Source organism: Nelusetta ayraudi, unplaced genomic scaffold (assembly GCF_046127955.1).
Source record: "Nelusetta ayraudi isolate G7.1 ecotype Tasmania unplaced genomic scaffold, CSIRO-AGI_Nayr_v1 ptg000005l, whole genome shotgun sequence".
NCBI lineage: Eukaryota > Metazoa > Chordata > Actinopteri > Tetraodontiformes > Monacanthidae > Nelusetta > Nelusetta ayraudi.
The window spans coordinates 5,915,279-5,938,136 of NW_027466055.1; the positions used below are offsets into that span (position 1 = coordinate 5,915,279).

General features: G+C 43.0%; 1 protein-coding gene across 1 annotated transcript; it reads right to left on the bottom strand.

Moving 5' to 3' along the window:
• Window positions 1-5,916: 5,916 nt before the first annotated feature.
• On the bottom strand, window positions 5,917-22,581 carry loxl1 (lysyl oxidase-like 1). The gene is made up of 7 exons (XM_076051328.1): window positions 21,052-22,581; window positions 15,736-15,844; window positions 14,750-14,887; window positions 10,708-10,864; window positions 10,406-10,501; window positions 10,057-10,172; window positions 5,917-7,191 (listed from the first exon to the last, which is right to left on the bottom strand). Exons 1-7 carry the CDS (start codon window positions 22,145-22,147, stop codon window positions 7,185-7,187), a joined length of 1,719 nt encoding a protein of 572 aa, XP_075907443.1. The 5' UTR covers window positions 22,148-22,581; the 3' UTR covers window positions 5,917-7,184.
• Between the last annotated feature and the right edge of the window lie 277 nt (window positions 22,582-22,858).

Below are 22,858 nucleotides of genomic sequence, written 5' to 3' on the forward strand. Positions count from 1 at the left end.
GTTGAAGGTCAGAGTTGAGTTAATGATGGCACATCATTTTGTCGCCCGGGAGACAAGTTCACATTGGCACGTCAGCTCAAGATGCTTTGTGATGTGCAATGGAGGGCGAGAGCAGTCCCCGGTGAGTGTCGTCTGAACTGACCTCAAAGAGACAGTCACACACTCGGATCGCTCAGGCCTGGTGTGATCAAGGGAATTTATGCATCCCTCTACATATCTAATAGGTGCACACGAGTTAGTCCTTGTGTTTGTTTTTTTTCATTTGAATCCAGGCAAAAGATTACACCACCGTTAACTTTGTAAGAAGTGTCCATGTTTCACTTAAACCTCTTCCCTGAATTAAAGTAAAATTTTGAATCGGTATTCCACGAGATTCCACCTTCATGTTTTATTCCACCTCGTAAGTGTTCAAGTCACTTCTTCACACCAAGTCCCGGGGTCTCAGTCACTAACCTCACAGGGCCCCACTGTGTGACGCTGGATTGCGTAGCTCGCTGTGTTCGTCTTGGTAGAAGTGGCGGACGCGATTAAAGCTGCGGCGCACTGCAGCCACCGAAAAGTTCAACCGGCTCCAAAATATACTTTTAATACTGACACTAAAGTTTATATTTGAGCTACTCTTGCACACAAGGTTGTGTCGTTATCTTGGACATTTATGATGATGTTCAGTACAACAGCACTTTCTGTAATCTGACCCTGCTCACTTAGCCTTTGGAACACGTCGATATTATCCTTACAGTGTTTTTGTGCTAATACGGTTTATCCTCATTTCCTCCTGCCTTCGAATGGCTATTCTGAAGTGCTGCCCTCATTTGTCCATGACTGACAGCGTCAGAGCCTGGCATAAGGTGTTTCCTCATGTTTTTCCATTTACGGCGTCAGCAGCCGACACCCATGGTTTCCTCTCCTGCTGTGGGGTTGTTTTTTTGTGTGTGCAACTCGCCGCCGTCTCACCACGGAGAACGACTGAGGATCTAATCACTTCCGCTTCGCTGCACGTGATCTCTTTCTTGCAATTAGCTTGCAAGCATGCATCTGCAAACTATTGTTTGCTTGTTGTGTGTGTGACACGCAGAGTGTGTGTGAGAGAAAGAGAAAGACTGAGCCATGCCTAAAATTCACTGCCTGAAGCACACCACAGGTCAGGTCATGTTTCAGACTTTAATTGTTCATTTCTCTCTTTGGTTGTCTGATGCTTCTAAGTTGTTGCCAATGTGTCCACACAAGTTCACATGTTGGACTGTCGCAACTGTTTTTTTTTTTTTTACCTCCTCCATGTGCAAAGTTCAGCTTGTTACACATTTGCCATGAACAGAACTAGAGGTGAAATTACACAGAGTAGACAGTGATGTCATACGTCCATTTGTGCGTGTGTGGTGGTTTAATCAGCACTGGTGTTGCCGTGTGTGGATCTCACGACACCACGTCCTTTAACAACAGAATGAACAGACAACTCCCAGTGTCAACAATAGCACAGCGTGATAAAATGACAGCCTGAATTGCAATTTGTAGGAAAACACACATCACTGAAGAAATACCAAGAGGGATGTTCTCCTAGAAGAAGAAGAAGATGCTAAAAACAGCTGCTTAATTACAGTAACAATACACTGCAAAAAAAAGAGAAATTATATTAACCCAAAAAGCCAATAAAGAAATAAAATAAAATTATTGACTAAGACTAAAGACTTACAGACTAAGAAAGAACAGTTTAATTTTAGTTATGTGCATAATATTTTATATCATATTATATTTAGTTTTATTGCACGCTTATGAAAAGTATTTGAGAAGTTAATTTTTCGTGAGTGCAGTTTTAGAATACGGCGTGAAAAACTTTGCTGCAATTCTATTTTGCATGCGGCCCCTTTAATTGCCCCTGTCACGACCTGTTGTTTTTGTGTTTCCTGTTTTATTTTTTATCATCTTGTCTCCTTGTGTTTTCTGTGCTTTACTTCCTGTCTCTGTTTTCCCGCCTTTTTTTTTTGTCAACCCTTGATTTCCACACCTGTGTCTCGTTGCCAGTCCTGCCCCTTGATTGTTCTCACCTGTGTTCTCCTGCCCTCTTGTATAAATAGTCCTTGTCTCCCTTTGTATCCGGTTGTCATCGATTGCCTCGCCTGTGTTGGCTGCGGTCTGGTGTTGGCGGCAAGGTCTGTTTCAGTTTTGTTTCCTATTTTTAGTGTCAGTCTCCCATTTTGGTTTATGTTTATGTTCCCTTTGAGGACACCTTTAGTTGAGTTTTTGTTTATTCTTCTGTAGTCTTCTGTTCAAACCCAGAGTTTGCCTGCACCCTCACGTGACACCCCAATATTTTTTATTTGTGACAGAATGCATTTGCAGCCCTGCATTTTATGCGCTCACCACAAGATTAAAAGTCGGTAATGCCGCTAATGTCCCTCCTTTGTCTTGAGTGGGCAGGAGGACGGCGTGCAGTTATTCCCGGGTCTAATGACTGCAGCAGGTAGCGCCGTTAATGGGCTCCGTTTTGGCAGGCGGCTATCTGAGCCTTTAATTTTAACTCGCGCGTCGTTAGAAGCAATGACACTGCATATTCTGACAGCGGCGCTGCGAGAATAAAAACAAAACCTGACTCTTACAAATCATGTGCTGACAACCCGTTCTGACCGTAGGAGCGCTTCCTTTTGATTTCGCTGCTCGTCCTGCTCATTTCTTGGCCCTCCAGTCACTCTCTGTTCTACTTTTTATGTGCTTGCTTTGGCATCTCTGGCGTTTTGTGTCATGTATATTCCATATCTCAGCGATACAGCGTGTGGCGGCTGGATTTTGTTCCGCGCAGCCCTTGGGATATTTTCATGTGCTCCACTTAGAATCTCACACTGTTTGGATTCACTTGGGAAGCGCCCGTTAGCACATTCTTGATACAATTGCAAATTTGTTTGTTGCGAGGAATGGTCCTAAATCATTGGCGAAGCTCAAACGCTTTGACAGCTTTTTGCAGACGCTTGTGTGGTGGAAGGAGGCCGCAGCCTGCTCTTTTCATTACCAATAACAAGAACACGACGACGGCGGCGGCCCCGTGAAAGAAAGCGCTTGTGGACACTGCGCATTATAGCTAAGACCCACTGGAGGAATATAATGCTTAGTTTAAGCTACTTAGCCAGCATCTGCATGAGAATACACAGAGGCAAAAACAGGGGCATGTTAAATAAATATATTTTTTTTTAAAAAGGAAAGAAATGCAAAGTCTGTCTTTTAAAAACTACTGTATGCTGTTGAAAAATCCTCCGCGCCACTGGGTTCTCCCTGTGACAAGCATGGGGACAAAAGCGAGCACGCAACACATTCTTCTCAACACATTCACAAGATAAAATGTGGGAAAAGCATTTTCACCAATGTGATTTGGCACGAGGAGCTGCAGTGGAGTGAACATCATGTCACGGCAAGAGGAAGGTCTTCACCCGGTGGGTGGGGAGGCCCCTGTTAGGCTTTGGAAGCCAGGGCTTTGGCTTTGGAAACACTCAGCTAGGTATTTTTTATTTTTTTTTGCAATGTATTGTTTTATATAGAATATATAGTTAGAATTTTGGCATGCCTATCTATTGTAGATATACTGCCATTATTCACTCAGAACGTGGATCTGCTTAAAGTTTTGTGACGTGTTTTGCTTTCACATTACAGCTAGTAAGAAAAAGGGGAAGAGGGATTAGTATTAAAAGTTGCTCCTAAAATGTACACAGTGGGTCTTAAAGAACAAGTCAGAAATCATTCAGCGACTGGGCATAATGTTGATGGATCAGTACTCAATTGAACATATAGACGAGCGGCTGAAAAGTATTTTCCCTCTGCCAGATATTAGAAAAATACTATTTCCTCACCCCTGACTCACACCGTGTTTGTCATTAACACGATGCCCTCATCCTTCCCTCCATTTGTTTCTTCCTTTCTATTCATCAGAGACTAAATAGCTTTTTATAAAGTTAATCCTCATTTCCACTCGAGTAGATTATTTCTCCAGTTTTGACTCTTTTTTTTGTTGCTAACACTCCAATGATTTTCCATTCAAGGTGGCAACATATTTGACGTTTTAATCATAAAAATTTGATGAAGCATGTAATAACCTCAAAAATAATGTCCTTCGGAATGACTTCCCTCTCCAAATGATACAACAAAGGGCTCAGAAGCCGAAGCCCCCTGCATCATCTGCTTCTTCCCACAGTTTCACAGATTAAGACAAGTGTGGGGACTGTAGCAACTGGCCATGAAAAGTGTATTATTTCTGGCTGTAGCGCTCTGCCCGGGTCACTGCGCCGCCTCCAATGGAGAAAAATGTTGCAGAGAGATGGATGGGCTTTATTTTTGGAGATTTGCCTCAACCGGTCCCAAGTGTTTGACTGCAGTATGCGGGGCTACTGACTGCAGTGAGCCAGTTACTTTCGACTGAATGGCTGTCTGTCTGCACTCGGGCCAATCGGGACGTTCGCCCGTCAACGCTATCGGCGCCAGTTTTTGCATCCAAAAAAAAGTAACCTTGAGTGTTTTGTGTTGGTTTCAGTGGCTGATGAGATTGCGATCACTCCTTAGTAGTGCATTCCTCTCGGTGCGCATCATAGAAACGTGATTCAGTTTGAATATTTTCTCAGGATATCTGCACGTCAGGCTGCTGGATTGTGATGGCAAAATTGAGAACTGGTGACTAATGAAAAAAATCGACTGAACTGACTAATTCATTTGTGAATGGCAACGGTACCAACCAGATGTTGCAGTCACTGGTGTGTGTGTGTGTGTGTGTGTGTGTGTGTGTGTGTGTGTGTGTGTGTGTGTGTGTGTGTGTGTGTGTGTGTGTCCGTCCCCTTTCTTTGAAAAGGTCAGATTGCCATCGCCGGCTGAATCACACATGGCGATATTAGAACCTGAGAAAAAAATGCCTTGATGCATTAAAGATGCGTGACATATAATAATTCATGAAGCGGATGATTTCTTTGACTTGTCACACCTGTCACCCTGCATGTCCTTTCAATCCGCTGACGCGTAATTCCTTTTGCAAAACATGCAGATGTGTGCTTGTGCCATTCTCCCGCTGCGAGAGTGATGCGGAGTGCTCGCCGAGCAAATGTGTAAATATATTTGGTGCGAATGACTTTTTTTGACAGGATTTCCGGCGGGTATCGACCGTTGCTAGGAATATACATTTTGTCGCCTCTTGTCACAGCGGCTGTGTAACCGATTAATGTGCTGTGTTCCAGATGAATGTCACAGGCACACTGTGGATTTTCTCATATGCTGCTGCTGCTTCTTCCTTTTTTTTTTTTTTAAGCCTACAGTACAGGATCAGCCGGCAAACTAAAATGCAAATCAGATCAAAAAGAATTGACTATTCAAAGGAAAATCTTAAAAGCATGTTACACCTTTTTAAGATCAAAGGAATCATTTTGATACCAAAAATACCCCAAGGCCTATTTTGGTATCTGGGACTGAAGAAGACACCTAAAAAATTACAAATCTAGACATGGAATGGAAAGTTCAATAAGAGCTGCCATTGAGACATTTTGTTCAGAATATTAAAGCCGTTACCCTTATAATTGTAAATGAAAAGGCAACAATGTGTTATTGTTACCAGTGATTTTTTTATTTTTTTTCCTTCCAGGAGCCATTTATTGTTATGGCACTCACCACTATGATACACTATAATATGCTTTTTCCACCTTGACATGATCATTTTAAAATAGTTTCTACAGTTAACTACTGCCATTTGTTGTACTACCACTGCTAACTACTCAACTATAGACTACAAGGTAGAAAACCTATATAGAGATGCTTCAGGCCATGTGTTTCGTTCTTTGAACATTTCTCCAGTTTAGTTCAGTTCTTGTATTAGTTTGAACATATTAGTGAGCGTAATTATGTGACTGTGCCAGCATTTCTCTGACTGAATTAATGTGAAAAATAAAACACTTGCTCTGGTTTCAGAATGTATCCCTCCTTTCTTTTTTTTTATTAATATAAAAAGCATGATCAAGAATGACATTCTAGAGATTATATCTTCAAGTCTTTGGAATTAGTTGTATAACGGCATCTAATTCTGGCATACGATGCATTTTGCCAACTATTTCAATGCATTGAGAGGAAAAACTTGCTTTCTTGTGATAAATGCGTGGAGTTCTACTAAAAACCAAATGCTGCTCACTCTATGAGAGAGGTAGGTAGTTCGGGCGTTCAGATGCTTTGCATGTCAATCTTGCCTGACTCTCTTGCAGCAGTAGTGATTTTTCAAGCTATACATACTCAAAATACACTTTGGCTATTTCAGTATTAAATAAGGACTGTACAGTATACAGTATACACAGTCAGTTACAGCAACAAACAATACACATCTGTCATGCATCAGTGGAATATTGGTATTTACATTCATTGAGGAGCTACGTGCCCTCTGATTAGTGTTGAGACTACGGCACAGAGTCGAGCCTCGTCCTCTCGATAAACACCCTCTCTAGGCCGGTTCAACTCTCTGCCCCTGGAATAACAAAGGTTGAATAAGGACGACAAAGGTAAACAAGAAGCAACTGGATGAGTTTGTCGCCTGGTCTCAAAACGTCTGTTCTGGCGAAGCCGCTAAATAATTTGATGGAGATGACAAGCATAAACGATGGCGCGCTGTCGTCCTTTTCCTTTCATTAAACAGGAGGCAGTGAGAGATTCACAGTATCCCAGCCTGACCCAGAGAGGCAGTGAAGGGGGAGCAAAAACAAACCCAAATTATTATGGCCTTTCTGAGTCACTGGGCATCACCGTCTGTCCCCACACGGCATGGATGAACGCACCCCGGTCCCTTAATTTAATTTGTTGGATCGTTGCTGAACCCTGATTTTTAGCACCAGCTCATAAAATCATAAAACCGGGGCTGCAAAGTCAGAAGCAGAGCGATAAGGAGAGAAGCGTGATGCGGAGAGCGGGGATGTGACTGAATAGGCGGCGGGATACTGTGGTGCAGTGGCGTGCTATGACCAATGAGTGAGTGCCTGGCGGTGTCTGTGTGTCTTTTCCCTCCACCGTGTTGTTTTCAGTGCCAGTAAAACCTTTATTTGCCTTGAACCCACAGCGCGGGCGCAAAGTATCAACGCGCGCACCATCAACAATGAAACGACAAACAACAACAACACGATTCCGTTCGCATTTTGACGGAACAGAAATCGGGGTCAGTCCAGTGTGACGGCGCTCCAAGTGCCGGATCAAGACCTGCAGAGCAAACACAGAACAGAGGGCTGTTAGAGAAAACACGGCCTGTTGGAGAATATTAATAGTGCATAAGACGTGGCGATGACCATACAGCCGTGTCTTAGATATATATCTCAGTTGCGTGCCTGGACGCACACGGCCACTGATGCACATCTCAGATATGCATCAAAAATGCATACAGTTGTGAATGTGTGTTTGGACCTTTCCTCCTCGTGCAAACAGTGTTTTTCCATCTTCATTTCCTGGACAACAGAGATGTGTGCTTTGCACGACTATATAATAACAGTGTGATGATGATTTATTGGTCATCCACAAAAGTCTCCAGAAAACAGTATGTTTAGCTCCGTGTTTACAGCCTCCTGCTGAGGCTGGTCCCTTGTTGTACCCTCCGTATGGCGACTCATCCATAGCTTTTCCTTTCCTGCTGTGCTGGAACAAGCTCTCCTGACTTTTTGTGCAATTTTAGCCCAAAATAAAATATTCAGGAGGTCTCTGCTATCTGGTAAATTGATTATCTCTGCCAACAGGTCCAGTATACATATCAAACATATTTGAACATTTGTTCTTTTGTCACCTCGATAGCAAATCTCCATTGAGACATTGAGGAAACATCCATTCAGAAGCATTTGCACCGTTCCACACAGCTAGCCAGAGAAAAACAGCTGCAGGCTTAAAACTATGAACTGATTTGACCTCATTTTTTTGAAATGCAATTTTTATCCAAATGGAACACTGCATTGCATTAACAAGTAACAACACTGCTGGTTTTTGTTTCTTTGTCCGAACTGAACGAAACACTGAAATAAAGTGCTGCTCGCAGCTGTGATGTGAGAGCCATCAGACTGATCAAAAGACTCCAACAGCACCACAGTGGTTTTCATTTATCACATCACAGAGCTGCTTGGCTTGTTGCGATGAGACGCACAATGACGTAAAGTTGAAAATAAAATGCACGACTAAAACTGTGACAAGTGTTTTGCATCATTCCCCCTCTGTTTGCTCAGTTTTTTTTTTTTTTAACTGTGTTAATTTGCTGATGCTCTCTTTATTTAGATAAGTAGCAGTGTGTGTTTGTTTGTTTTTTGGTCTCTGCCACAACAAAGCCATATCAGAGATCAGTTTAACAAGAGGGCAAGAGAACAACAATTTGTTCTCCATTTTAGGGGGAGGCTGACTATTATGCTCAACTATCATCAGTGTTAGATCATTTATTTCTTAGAAAACGCCTCTAGGCTGCTTTTTGCAGCCATTTTATTTATTTATTTATTTATTTATTTTTGTCAAGAGAAAACGATCTACATCTTTAATGAGAAGCTGAGGAAAGAGGCTTTTAAGGTGAAAACTAACTGATTTGTTTGGCACCCTGAATTTGGTGGCCTTAATCTTGTCCAATGGTGGGCAGGACAGAGCTCTCACAGAGAGCGCTAAAGCTTTGAGGATGAGATTGGAAGGAAAGACAGACAGACATACACTCATGGGCAACTATATTAGGTTACATTTTCAATACTTTGATTTTAGCATTTTAGAGGGCCATTTAAGGGGACTTTCTTCGTATCATGTTTGTTGTTGTTGTTGGTGGAGTTTTTCACAGACTGCTGTGATTGACTGGGATTTACAGAGATTGTTCCTACAAAGAGAAGATATCCAGTGAGCAGAATTTATGATGGTAGTTGATTGAAATACCTTGTTCGTGTCAAGGGTCAGAAGACAGAGTGAGCAGTCTGGTTGTTGAAAATAGAAAGGCAACAATAACTCAAGTAAGCACTGGTCACAACCAAGTCCTGCAGAATGGCATTTCTGTGCCGCTCCAAAGCAAATATAAATGTGAGGAACGGAAGATAGTTGCCAGTGAGGGCAGATTCAACAAAACCTATTTAATTGCTTGGCTGCATCACTGAGACTTTCAATGAAATTAGGCTGCCATTACATATATTGTCACGTACAAACGCCGTAGCCATTCCATCACGATATTTGCACTTTAATCATGCTGAACATGCATTTTGTTCTAAATCAAATTAGTTTCCATTTATACCCAATGATCACTGTGACACTTTGTTCGCAATTTGTTGCCTGATAGACGACAGAACTTCTCCAATATTTATCCCTCAGACCATATTAGGCGTGACACGTAAACATATTAGCGTGAACACGATCTGAGTGGATTTAGCCTCTCGTGGGGGGGTGTGGGGGGGTAGGACAAAATTGAGGCTTTAATTATGGAAATAGAGGTCACGCCACATGTTAATGTAATTATTTTACTAGCATCTGCACCCGACAGTTATAACCAGCCTCAATTAACTGATAGAAATGCTTTAAGTGGCACAGTCTGGAGCCACTGTTCAGCTGCGCAACTGTGGGAGACGGTTGTACAGCTGAAGCTGAAGCACTTAAAACAAAACGACACTTTGTTCACTGTGTATATCCACTCCATAGGAAGTCTCTTTGGGCGATTATGATGGCAATTCTCTGTGTAATAATACACTTTCTAATAGTGCTATTAAAAAAGTTCAACATCCCTCGAACTCCCTTTGAGGGCAGATATGAGGGTTTCAGAGGCTATTAATTTTAACAGGAGAATGAGAACACCATTCATTAAACCATCAAATATTTCAGCAAGGAACCCATTAAGGCAACTAAGTAATTCAAAACACTTCATAAAACTGTGTGCAGCTGCCAACCTGCGAGGGCTTCGTTGTAACTCGGCGGGCAACTGGCTGCTGAGTTACACTTCCTGTTCACACTCTGCCCCACACAAAAGTCTTTGTCTTTGAAACTGCAAGTCTTGCGTCTCCGCAGGCGCGAGATCAGAGACATCGCCGTAATCGCGAGCTGTGTGCAAAGTTTCGCCAGCCCTGCTTCACTTACTGTGCCAGCTTGCAGTTGGTTGTTGTAACAAAGCGTCCGGTGTAGTGGATGTTACACCTCACCACATTGTTGGTGAAGTCTGACTCCAGGACCAGGAACTTTGGATTAACCTGGAGCTGTAAGATCCCAAAAAAGTGAAGACGGCATTTAATGCACGTTTAATAATTAACATAAAATTCTAGCTTGGCTAAACACCAATAAACACAATTTTATTCCGTTTATATTTCAGATGATTTTATACTAATTTAATGAACCTAATGCATTTATGTAAACAGCAACATCGCATCACGTCACATTCTACTCTCTCAAATTCTTTCCATGCATGCTACCGTTTAGCTGAAAGTCCTACCTTTAGTATGTAGTTTCCAGGCTGGATGTCGGTGATGTCAATCCACTGGCAGTCAATGTCGGCATTGTACGTGTCATAGCAGCCGGGACTCAGACCCTGCAGAGGCAGGACACACACCAGACAGAGTCACTACAACAACTCCTAACCTTCACACAATGGACTTAGTCTTTTTTTAGTCTACTATAATTTTGCATTTTTATCACTGGATTTCCTATTGTCCCAGTGATGTTGTCCTGTATATCAGCACCAGGGATGCAATACAGTCTTCACAGTGCCATTGATTGCGCTTGTGTTTGTGTTACCTGTGTGTGCGCAGTGCAGGCGTAGCGCTTCAGGTGACCAAAGTCGCAGGTGGTGTCTTCCAGGCAGAAGCTCGCCTTGTGCCCCTCTGCCACTTTACGGCCGGTCCTGGCCTCCAGCAAGTCGTAGTGGCTGAACTCGTCCATGCTGTGGTAGTGCCTGTCGGATGGGTGGCAAACAGCGTGTGAGTTGGGAACAAACAGCGTCTCACTGCATTAACGCCGCAGTAAGTTCCCGAGTAACTTTAACTGGCAGGGACGGAGGATTTATGGCGTGCGTCTTTAACCCGTTGACCTCGTCTGCTAAACAGTTTTGTAAGCGACGCACCTTGACTTGGCACATTAGAAAGTATCAGAGGACAATGGGAACTAATTAATGGCTACAATAATGTAGCGCTGAGACATTACCACACTAATGATGTATGAATGTTGTTAATTAGCGTTAATCGGTCTGGAAGGCCTGGGGTGTCGGGTCTGTGGGCGAGCCGGAGCGTCGGCGTTGCGCGTCTGTTGGGTCGTCTTCATGCACACGCGTCTATCTCACTTCACGCCGCGTTTGTTTGCACAGCTTTGCGGCCTGGATGCGCACGGCCACCGCTCGTCCAAGGCCCGAGCTTGGATTGACTTTTCCACGCGGGGCGCCAGAAAGAATTCCACAACAGCGCCCAGTGCGCAGCCTGGACCTGCACCAGGTGTCAATGTGACCCAGAGTGGCAGTTGATTGTTTGTACGCCCGTCATCAGAGGCCTGTTTGCGAGGAGACAGTTGAGAGCATTGCTGGATGTTGGGAACACCGCCAAGCTCAGTCTGGTTCTGCACCTTCAATGACTGCGTGGAGCAGGTTAAGCCTGTTGAGTATATAAAAGTATGAAGAAAGGGGTGTCCTTGCAGGTGTTTACAACAAATTCTGATCAATTTTAATAGCTTCTGTAATTACTCATGAGATGGAAGTGTCACAATGATAAAATAACTGTTTGGAAGAGGGTGTGACTTGAGTTTGACAATTTATATCAGAGCGTTTGACCATGTATGTAAGAGAAAGTTTGAATTATGGCCCAAACAGCCTCTCACAGGTTTAATACTCACTCACTCACTCACTCACACACACTCTCTCTCTCTCTCTCTCTCTCTCTCTCTCTCTCTCTCTCTCTCTCTCTCTCTCTCTCTCTCTCTCTCTCTCTCACACACAGTGCACATCCTGATGGTTTCACTCTTCCCGTGCTCTGATGTCATACATTCAGCTGTAATGAAGCATTCGCTATGACTGTCAGACTGTTTTTAATCCATCATGTTAATAGTTGAACCGCATAACAAACACTTAGAAACTCACCAAACTTTCGGCCGCTGCAGTTACTTTTTCATATTGAGCCAAACAAATGTGAACTAGAGCTATGCCGCTGTGCCCCCCCCCAGGGGATGATCTCTTCAAATAGTTGCTGGGGGCCATTACAAGGCTTATTTCCATGATCCGTGGAATCTTTATTTTCTCATTACGGCATGCTTAGTGTTTACTTTTTGTTGCCGCTGAGTAAAGCATTGGATTTCAAACAGCAAGGCTACATAAACATCATTTGTAAACCTCACCTAATACAGCCCGTGTTTCAACATAGTCATTTAAGAGTGAAATACTGCTTGGAACGAAATGTAAGTATTTTGCACTGATGGAGCAAGTGAACATTCTTTCTGCTGGAAAGGCCCCAGTAATGATGCCCTCAGGTAGAAAGCTGTTGGATGTTATCTGACTCTTAACTCCTCGTGTTTTGACACACACGTATGAGGTTACATTCAAATATGCATGGAAACCTGGGAGTTCGTAAGTGTTTACGTGTGTGTGTGTGTGTGTGTGTGTGTGTGTGTGTGTGTGTGTGTGTGTGTGTGTGTGTGTGTGTGTGTGTGTGTGTGTGTGTGTGTGTGTGTGTGTGTGTGTGTGTGTGTGTGTGTGTGTGTGCGGAAACTAGAAAGAGTGCACGTGAAGTGAACAAAGTGAAAAAAAAAAATAGAATAAAAAGTCTGCTAGTGGTCACACTCTCAAAGAGCCTGGACGGCGCCGTCACCTCCTCGGATTCTTGGATCCACTCGGTGACGATGTCAACCAGAGAGAATGTAGTGTTGGAGGGACACACAGAGGAATTAACAAGCATGACTTGTGTGTGAAATGCACAAAATATTCAAGTCTTTCATCATAGTCATGAGTCATTTTCCACATGTGCTGCAGGACATCAGGCCTTGACTTCTGCTGTTACTCCTGAAGGTTCTTTGACAACTGTTTCATTTGACATTTGATGCCAAAATGGAAGACTTGCGATTTCTCCAAGCAGGCCCTCACCCCCCTACACATACTTTTACTATGTGATTCTAATCAGCGTGCGTTGACTGTATGTTGAAATATTTTACATGCCCGTTCAAGTTGATCATGATAAAACTGCATGTAAAAGGTTCTTGCTATGAGTAAATACACAAAGATGGAAAAATACCCTTTTCATCATCCAATCACGATGGTCTAATGTCATGTTTCCGTGGCAACAAAAACATCAACGACAAATTTTCAAAACAACAATCCTGAAACGACGTATAGCAAAATGTCACCGAGTTGGGCCAGTTAAGGAGCTGCTGTTGGTTCTTCCTAGATGAGAAGCAACTCTTCAATGTTAATTTTGGTGCAAACATTCAGCATTTGAGTATCTGTGAGTGGTGTTTAAACGATTGAATGCCTAGACAAGAACATCCTTTTGCTGCAGAAGGTTGAGTTTGTCTCTTACGTGAGACAATGTGTTAGTCAATGCAAATCTCCAGGTTTTTCATTACGGTGACGAAGTTTATTTGCATTTGAATTTAGACAAAGTCCAGTAAAGAAAAGGTCCTGTGTAATGTATGGGACTAAAAACTCAAATGCCTATGATCTGGTGAGCAGGGAAGCCTGAAAAACCATTAAAAACTACAGTTGTACAAAATAAAGATCTTTGCACCATTTAAAAAGATGAAATGTTCTACCAAGTGGAAGGGATTTTAATGACTTACAAGTGTTCTATTAGTTTGTTAGCAGGATAGCTTGAATTAAAATTTTCCTACTGATTATTATATAACAGAAACAAAACTCAACCAAGAAAAAAAAAAAAATCCACATTTTAGAGCTTGTGGTTTACCCAGGAGGATACTGCTCTCCGCTCTACTCTCACCACTGTGGAGAGAAACGCACTCAAATGAACTGAAATGCAGCACAGCCTCCCAAAAAATGTAGGGCAGGAGATTGCAAGAGCGCGGCTCCTGATTTACTTCCCTGGAAAAGGTTGCTACGTCAACAAAGTCTCTGTGTCAGTAACCCATATCTCTGCCATCACGTCTCTGCAGCGACTGTTCAACTGTCACACATTGACAAGAAAAATGGATGGATTTGTGATTCTGATCACACAGCCGGGGCCATGATTGCCTTGGCTTCCTGCCTCCCGAGACGCGCTGTGTAAACGAGACCGATGTCAAACGCGGACAACCCTGCCAATCTCCTAACGGCTGGTCAACATTCCTGTGAGATGAGGACAATACAAATGGCCCTGCACAAGCATCTGTGGGTGGAGTACAACTGGGATACAAGGCAAAGTACGAAGATTACGTTATCTTGTTGACTTTAACCCTGAAATGCCCTTGTCAGCTGTCTAATGTTAAATATCACAAATGAAAGCGACTAAGGGAAAGAACACAAAAAAACCTACTTGCTAAATAATGACTGTTGATTAGTTGCTGTTATTAACAATTACTCTTAAATGTGTGCAGTAATTCCTTTTCCAACAGGGGGGTATTTTTACAGCATTTAACTTCAAACAAGCACTTTCATTGATTTAAAAAGCCCACCGCAAACCCGCTTAATGCAGCTCGATCGGGAATTTCGCAACTTGAGTCTCTAATTAACTTCCAGCCAGCTGTGGGTATTTTATAGCGCTGTTATAAGTTAAAAACTATGCACTGCACCCCTTAGGAAGAGACAACCATTAGAGAAACATCCACATCCCGGCGTGGCCTTTGAAAAATCTGTTTTCTGTAAAGGACTTACTGGTGACAGCTATGCCACTCCCAGGTGTGACGTGGCCTGTTCGGCATGAAGTCGGCAGTTCCCTTGTTCTTCACCCTCTGTGGGAATCGCAGCAGCACCCTTACGTCATAGTCGGTGGTCTCTGGGCTGTAGGCAGTGCTGTACGGCAGACACACACATGTTCAGGCACAAAGCGGCTGCGCAAGCAAACGATATCTGCACGTCTGTTTCTCATAAGTGCACAATTAAGGACAAAAAGGAGTCCAAAAAGACTTTGAAGACTGAAGCTTAACTGCAAAATAATTTATTGAACAAACCAAAGCCATTGAACCCCGACTTTCCCAACACAACCAAAAACAAAAAAAAACAAAAAATTTAATCATTGGAAGAGTTGTGCAAAGTGGGGAAGCACAATCTCAAGTTCACCACGCTTTTGAAGATGTGAGCCATTTATCTTGTGACCGTTGTTGACAATGAAGTGTACAGCAAATTACAAGAGCCCATCTGTTGGTGATTGCTCCAAACGCAGACAGGAAATGAAATGGCTTTGAGGAATGACTGGTGCTTGAGTTGGGGAAGGAGCAAATGGAGCAGACAACACTTCTCCATCATATCAATGGTGTTCCCAGTGCGGTTGGTTTGGGGGCACCAGGCCAGGGGGCTCAGCAGGAGCTTTCCGCTAACACGGACAGATGAAACTAACGGTGACCTCTGTCCTCGAAGGTTGAAAGGATTTAGGCCGTGTTTATTGTGCCAGTGCTCGGCTTCTTTTGGAATTGTGGAAAATTCCCTTGTTGGTCATTTCTATAAAAAAAAAGGTCTTAACTAGCCTGTTATTTGAAATATTAGTTCAAAGGCAGTGGTTGTCACAGGAGAATCCATTTCAGGGTCCATCACTACAATGGCGACCAACGTGTCAGAAACTGGACACACTGGGATAGCGCTGACTTGTAAAGTACAGGAGCAGGAAAATAACTCAAAGTATCTGTTTGTTTAGTTTGTTTCACCTCGACAGGCACTTTTCCTCAGCAGCGCAGCGGAGGGAATACATGTGGGCTCTCTGGATGTACGTGGAAGCCTGAACATAGTTGGCATCAGGAACCAGGTCAGGCAGGCCTACAATGACAGAGGGATGGCCAACAATTGTGTTAATTAGAGCAGGGGAACAATTGACCCAAAATTCCCTCATCCTCTAAAAAAATAATTGTTGGACAGTCAACAATAAAAAAACAAAACAAAAGTTCAACCCTTTGCCCCTCACTACATTCACTAGGAAGATGGATGGAAGTTTCTAATTCACTTAATGTTCTGGAGTTTCATGGATGGGAAAAACCCTCCAGCTGTCGTTCAAGAACAGACAGTGCACACAAGATCAGTCAAACATGACGCAGCAGCTTTTGTTGACACGCTGCTGCGTACAGACTCGCTCAGAGAGACACAACACAACAAGACATTAGAAATAATAAAAATATCAACATATTGCACACATATGCACTCTGTAAATACTCATTACAGTGCAATATCTCTTGCACTATATATATTTCTTTATATTCTTATTCTTATCGGAATATATTGGAAATGACTTGGATATAGAAATGTCAGTTTTGCTTTTATACCATAAATATTTTTTGATTATTATGTCTACAAAACTCCAGAAAGGTTATATGGATTTGAAAATGTCATCATCACCATTCAATGTGAATCAAATTGGTCTCAAATTTTGAGTAAACTATTCCTTTAATAGCACAACTTTATCATTCATAAGTGGCTGAGCTCATCACAGGGAATGCACAGTGTATATACAGCAGTTTCCGTCAAGCTGAAAACTACTTGGAGTTGAGTTTGTAGCAGCCTCCACCCTGACGGGGCACTTTTTAAACTTTCAGAATCTTTGCCCCAAAGAACAGAAAAGAACTCCCATATTTGTCATCATTACCTGGGGTTCATGGTGGTTCGACTGGAGGTTATGATGGGGTGCGGTGCAGTGGCCGGGCCGACAGTTCAACGGCAGGTCACTTCTTAGCGAAGCCACCAGCCACTAATTACGGGGCATTCCAGATTGTGATGATGGCTTTCTAATGAGACGCTCGCCTCCATTAGCCCCCCGGACAGCGACAAAGTTTGGGGTGAGACGATACATTTACACATTTAAGCACAAGAGTGCTGATCCCCCCCCCCAAATCAAAGACTTCCGTGACTACGCTACGCTGAGTTAGTATCAAATACAACTCGCCTCTAATCCGAATCATTAAATTCAATACAAAGACTTTCTCATCCTCTGGCTAATGTGATGTAATCTTCCATGACACTAATCCTAATTTGAATGTGTCACTTTTTCTTAACCCCCGACCATAGTAAATAGACGTTGACTAGTCATACATGATTAAGGAGGAGGCTAAACCTGGTTCTATAAGGGATTTCATGACTGCTTGTAAAACAGTATGAATCAGAGGGAAATGGTGAAGAGGAGAACCCAACACAGAGCAAGACCTGTAAGAGTGTGCATGGTAGGGCAAAAAAAAGTGATCTCAAAAAGTGATCTCACACCTAGTCCGTTTTTAAAATAGACAAATGACCAAATCGTTGGGAAAAACCATGGAAACGTGTCCACAGACGAGCACTAAACAGTGACTGTACACTGAGCAAACAGCCCAACCTTTAAGCCATGTGACATTCATGAAGTAAAGTGTATTCTTTCATTACTTCTGCTGCCAACTTGTTACACTTTTGGCTGTGGATCACGGCAAGAGGCTTTAGTTTGTGTCTGTTTGCAGAAACCAAATAGAAAGTTCCATATTTAACGCTGAAATGTTAAAATCCAGGTAAGTCTCCCCCCCTCAGCTGCGAGTTTAGAGAGGGATTTCTACTTTGCGGGCCTTGTATAAACACCGTCGGCGCGCTCTGAGGCAGATGTAAAGGACGTGGGGGAAGGTTCCTGGGAAAGACCAAATAAATACTGTAAGACCAGCGCAAAACGCAGAGGAAGGTTTTCCAGCAGCGCTTTCAACCTCACTTCTCATCCTCACCCTATGAAGTCTTTGTTCTCTGCCCCCTTAATCTTTTGAAATTTGAAATTGAGTCCCTTTTCAGAGGCATGAAGTGCATTGAGAAACTGAGGCTGATCGGCTCTCAACGGCATGTGACAAAGCCTCACATTGCTCTCTAAGTGGGGCACAGAAAGAAAAAAGAAAATGGCTCCTCCTTCTACTTTTTAAACACTTACGGCGCAGCAGAAAGAGCGCCCCCTCTTTGCGCCGTAGGATGTTGAACGTGAAGGCGTGACAGGTTACAATTTAAGGGTAATGTTGGAACAATGAGTAACTCACAAAAGCATTTAGAAACGCAGTTAAAGAGCTACTCTGCTTTATTTTAGTGATCATAGTATCCGTCAGTAGGGGGCAATAGAACAGACAACTCGAACTAGCAAAAGTGTGATTATGTTATCTTAATTTTTCTTTCCTTTTAAATGACAGTTGAGATGGAACCCCTGACATCAGAAGTTGTGAACTGCATTGCGTGCTCCTGCCTTTCTCTTTTCCTGGGTTTGTCTTTTTAAAGCTTCGGGGGAGCTTGGAGTAGCTTTCGATGTTCTAACTGATGTTTATTGCAACTATGGCAGCCATCAGACTGTAACCTCCAGAAAACAGGTCGGTCAACCAAGTACCTTTGGAGGAGTTCAAAAACACCAAAGAAGAGACAGCAGACCAAGTATTCTCAATATGCACTGCAATTACAAAACATCATCCATTATTCAACGTATAAAATGAACAGCAAAGACCACTATTGTTGACATAACACTACACTACATGTGAGACCTGTGGATATACTGTAGTGATGCAGCTAGTTCCTTATTGCAAAACAAAATCATCTAGTGTGCCAACGTCTAACCTTGTAAAAACTCATTTTAAGGACTCTGATGTGAATTTTATTATTATTACAATAGTCATTACTAAATCACAGTAACTCTCCAAATAATAAAATTACATATTTGTGCAGTTTCTCATTCATTTTGATAGATGGAACTGCCTAATTCTATGAATATTTAGACTGGGGCTTCTAACATCATGTTTGAGCTGCTTTTGTTCATGTCTACTTGATATGCAATCAATGAATAATGATGCAAATGTTTCTTCAAATTATGTAGATTCCAGTCAATGTTATCTTGGAGACTGGAAACTGAAACAGTGAGGAAGTTGTGGCTCTGACCAGCCACTCACGCTTAGTGAAGTTGTATCCAGTTATATCATTACAACATGACCTTGGTGCAGTGAAATATTTATTTCCACGAGTTAATAAGCAACTTTTAACATGTGTTTATTTTGCACTCTACTTTCTTTAATATGACAATAAATTACTTTTACAATGGCATTAAAGTGTTGTGGTCTGCTGCCTTGCATTTTACTTCTACACTATAGATCAAAAGGTAATTACAGAGCTATAACAACCTGATGTCGTTCCATGCGGCAGGGTGATAAAAATGTCACCTTTCCAAAAAGCTCCCTATGGCGGAATCTTTATCACAATGGTTACAGGGAGCATTAATGTATCTGCACACATGTCTGCACTTTGTGCTAAATGACTCCCAGCTCTGGAGTGTCTGATGATGGCTGCAGGGCTCCCGAGCCGCCATGCAGACTACTCCCTCTGTAAGGCAGATCATTTAGTAAAGCTAAGGATGAATCCTTATTATGAAGAGCCTGAGAATAATGTTCAAGGATCTCATCTTCTCTCAGCTCAAACCAGGCCTACTCTGTTGTCAGAAGAGTTTTGAACTTCACATTTTTGACATGTAGCTAGCTTGATCTCACTAGACACATTGGCCATACAGCTTAACCCCTCTTCCATTTTGCGTGTTGATATTTCGATTGTCGCGATTCATGTTACGATTCTTGCCTAGAGAAGGACAAGGTTGAAGTGTCGGGGGCAATGACATGTTTGTTTTTGTTTGTTTTTTTTCTCGAATTTTGTGAACATGGAAATGAAAAATGTTTTTTCAGATCTATTTCCTTGGTGACCAATATTTCCATCGATACAAACTTTTTCGATTTTGACAACAATGATGTCTTATGGGACAGGAGATTGGCATTACCTCACTAAAACCATGTGTGTAAAATCCCTAGTCGTAAATCACTGTCCACCTAGCTATGTAGCCAATGGAAGCTATTCAGAAAACATTGGCTGATGCTAACATTAGCTGACATCAGTATTACATTTTGTGTTTCTGATTTGTTGCTTTGCATTTCCATTGCAGCATATTTTCATCTGTTTATTATAAAACATGCAATAAAACATTATTTTGCTAAAAAACAAAATGCTTGTTATGACTTAACTTGTACATGAAAACGTGGCCCATTTCAAGGGGTAGAGTCCAATTTCTAAAACTTGTGTCACAAGCCAAGGTGTCAGGGATACGGGTAAAATGTGGAAAGCAATTTGGCCGTGGTAAAGGTACTTTTCCAACATCATGTATCGTAAATTCATTCTTCGGCACCATAGTGGTGACTACATATTTAGTTGGTTTCCTGTTGCTTTTGCAGTATTAAGCAACAGAACCCGTGTGTTACAGGGATTTTCCACCGTCTCCCTCTGTACCCCCCGCCCCCCACTCTCTCTCCCTGCAAAGGGCAGTCAAATACTGTATCCCCCTCCCGTGTCTTCCCTCCCATGTGCCTGAGCATAGGAGGCAGCCACTGCACACCAACACACTCTGTCACCAGCCCACCCCCCCACTATGAGGTCACCCCCATGTTAACAAATGGAGCTGAGAGTTGTGAACCCCTTGTGCACAGAGCTCCTGACAGAAACAGAGAGGGTCTTGTGCATGCTCTCATAAAGTTGGCACGGCTTGCAAAAAAACCTGGTTTCAATAAAGCACAGTGGGGGGAGAAGGTCCTTGTATCCACTTTGCTTTGTTTGTAAATTGAAGAAGAGGTTGGATCTAAGGCAGCTTTTTTTTTATTTATTTATCCCTATGAAGCCTGACAAAATCCGAGAAGTGGAAAAACATGATTGTATTTTTAACAGGGTGGTCAGGTCTTCACTTCCCTGAGTATTACATACTTTGAATTCCTACATCCGTCAATAGCAAGAACGTCAGTTATATTGTTTTGTCTCAAGGACAGAAAGACATTGGCATGCTGTGGAAAAAGTTTCCAGTTTCCATTGAAAATATACACCATCATCCTCGGCACTTCAATTCTGTTTTCACTGATTTCAATACCGCAATGTTTTTCTTCCTGATCCTAAACAGTGCTCAAATGTTGCTGATTCCTTGACTTAAATACCAAGAATACATTGTAATATTTCCAAAAAGCATACTCTACCTCTTTGTTCTTGTCGGTACACGGTGCCCACATTAACACTTGGGTTCTCTAGGGCAGAATTTGGTGAATTCCTTCCTGAAGGAATGGGCTGAAGAAAAGGAGGCTGTGATCTTCCAAATGGAGGAAATTGCTCATACTGTGGACTCCTGACTGCTGGTTGAACAGCAGCTCCAGTCCTGTCAACTGAAACGGGGGCAGCAGGATTTACAGCAGGACCCGATTCCCCATTAAAGAGACTGTGAGTGTATCTGTGGTCCAGGCCATCTGTAAATGGTGGTTGGGCAGCACGTGGAACCACCCCAGGATTGGGCACATAGCCATAAGACTGGTAGTACCGGTAAGTATCTTCATTAAAATCAGTAGGAGAACCTGGGAGCACAGGGGCCAGACCACCCCCATACACTCCTCCTGTATACACCTGTCCTCCACCGCCATGTCCTCCACCGCCATGTCCTCCACCGCCGTGTCCTCCACCAGGCACTGGTTGAAAAGGTGGCTCAAAGCTCCTGACTGGTCCCTCTACATAACCAGAGTCCCAAGGTCCTGGCTGAAAAGGAGCCGGCTGCTGAGGAAGCGGATACTGCGGGTATGATGGTACGTTGTAAGATGAGGAAAAAGATGATGATGATGATGAGGAGGACGAAGATGAGCCAGTTGAAGGCCTAAAACGAACGCTGGTGGATCCTTGGAACTGGCTGCTTGTGCCGCCTGCAGTTTGTCTCCAATTATCGGGCACTTGACCGAAGCCAAAAGGATGCCTTGCCTGGCCACGGACTGTCTCAGAGGATCCTCTTGGTGGAGCTTGTCTGCGGACGTTCCCTCCCTGAGGTCTGCGTGGCGTGCGTGGATTAGGATCTGCAACCACTACCCTGGGTGCTCTGTCCTGGGCCCCGGCCCCGGCCCCGGCCCCAGCAGGAACATATTCAGCTCCACTGTTTAGCAAGCTGAACACTTGTCCGTTGTTTTCCCACTGAATCACCTGCCTCCATGGGGTGTCCTGTCTTTGGCCTCGACTCTGACTCTGAGTCTGTGTGGCAACCTGAGCCCGCCCTGATCCCAGCAGGAGAAGTACCAAACATGCACCAACAACAGACATTTTACTGCTTTTAAAAGACCGCACAGCTCACCACATAGAGGAGAAAAAAATCTAACAAAACAAAAAAAACTTTCCAGTCCACGAGCAGCTGAAATTCAAACCACCTGTCGCTTTCTCAGTCAAACATCCTCCTCCTGTGGACAGCTCTTTGGTATGAGTGCAGAGTTGAGAGGTAAATCTGTGGTTGAGAGCATCTGCAAGTCTTCACTGCCAGCTGCAAATGAGGTTGCGGAGGGCATAGAGGAGCAATCAAATTGAGGACAGTGAATGGTGGACTCCAGAAGACCCACTCCTTGTCCTACTATCTGTTCGCGCAAAGAGAACAAACTTTGGCTTCCTGTCTTTCTGCTGGCTCGCTGTCAGAAGACTGAACATTGCTCTGCAGTGAAACTAAGTGCCTGTGCACGACAGAACAGCAAGCTTCTATTTGCCTGATTGCTTACAATAGCCTGAGAAAAAAAATCTCAAACTTTTTTTCCTTTTTTTTAAGGAGAGGTCCCACATGGCCCTAGTGCTAGTAATGTTTCCTGGCCTGCAGCAGCCACGGCTCCAGAACTTGTCCAGAGTTGACAAGACTGTGTTCTGAGGCATCAAGACATTTAAACCAAGATATTTACAGATCTTCTTTCTCATCTTTTGCCAGTTTATTATTATTGTTGTTGTCATACAAAAAAGTGGAGAAAATGTAGTATATGACAAATGGAAAAAAAT

Excerpts from the sequence above, each read along its gene's own strand:
- loxl1 (XM_076051328.1), bottom strand. The coding sequence starts at position 22,147 with ATGTCTGTTGTTGGTGCATGTTTGGTACTTCTCCTGCTGGGATCAGGG. Across the intron at positions 14,888-15,735 it reads GAGGAAAAGTGCCTGTCGAG|CACTGCCTACAGCCCAGAGA; the intron begins GTGAAACAAACT and ends TCTGCCGTACAG. Across the intron at positions 10,173-10,405 it reads CTGGAAACTACATACTAAAG|CTCCAGGTTAATCCAAAGTT; the intron begins GTAGGACTTTCA and ends GGGATCTTACAG.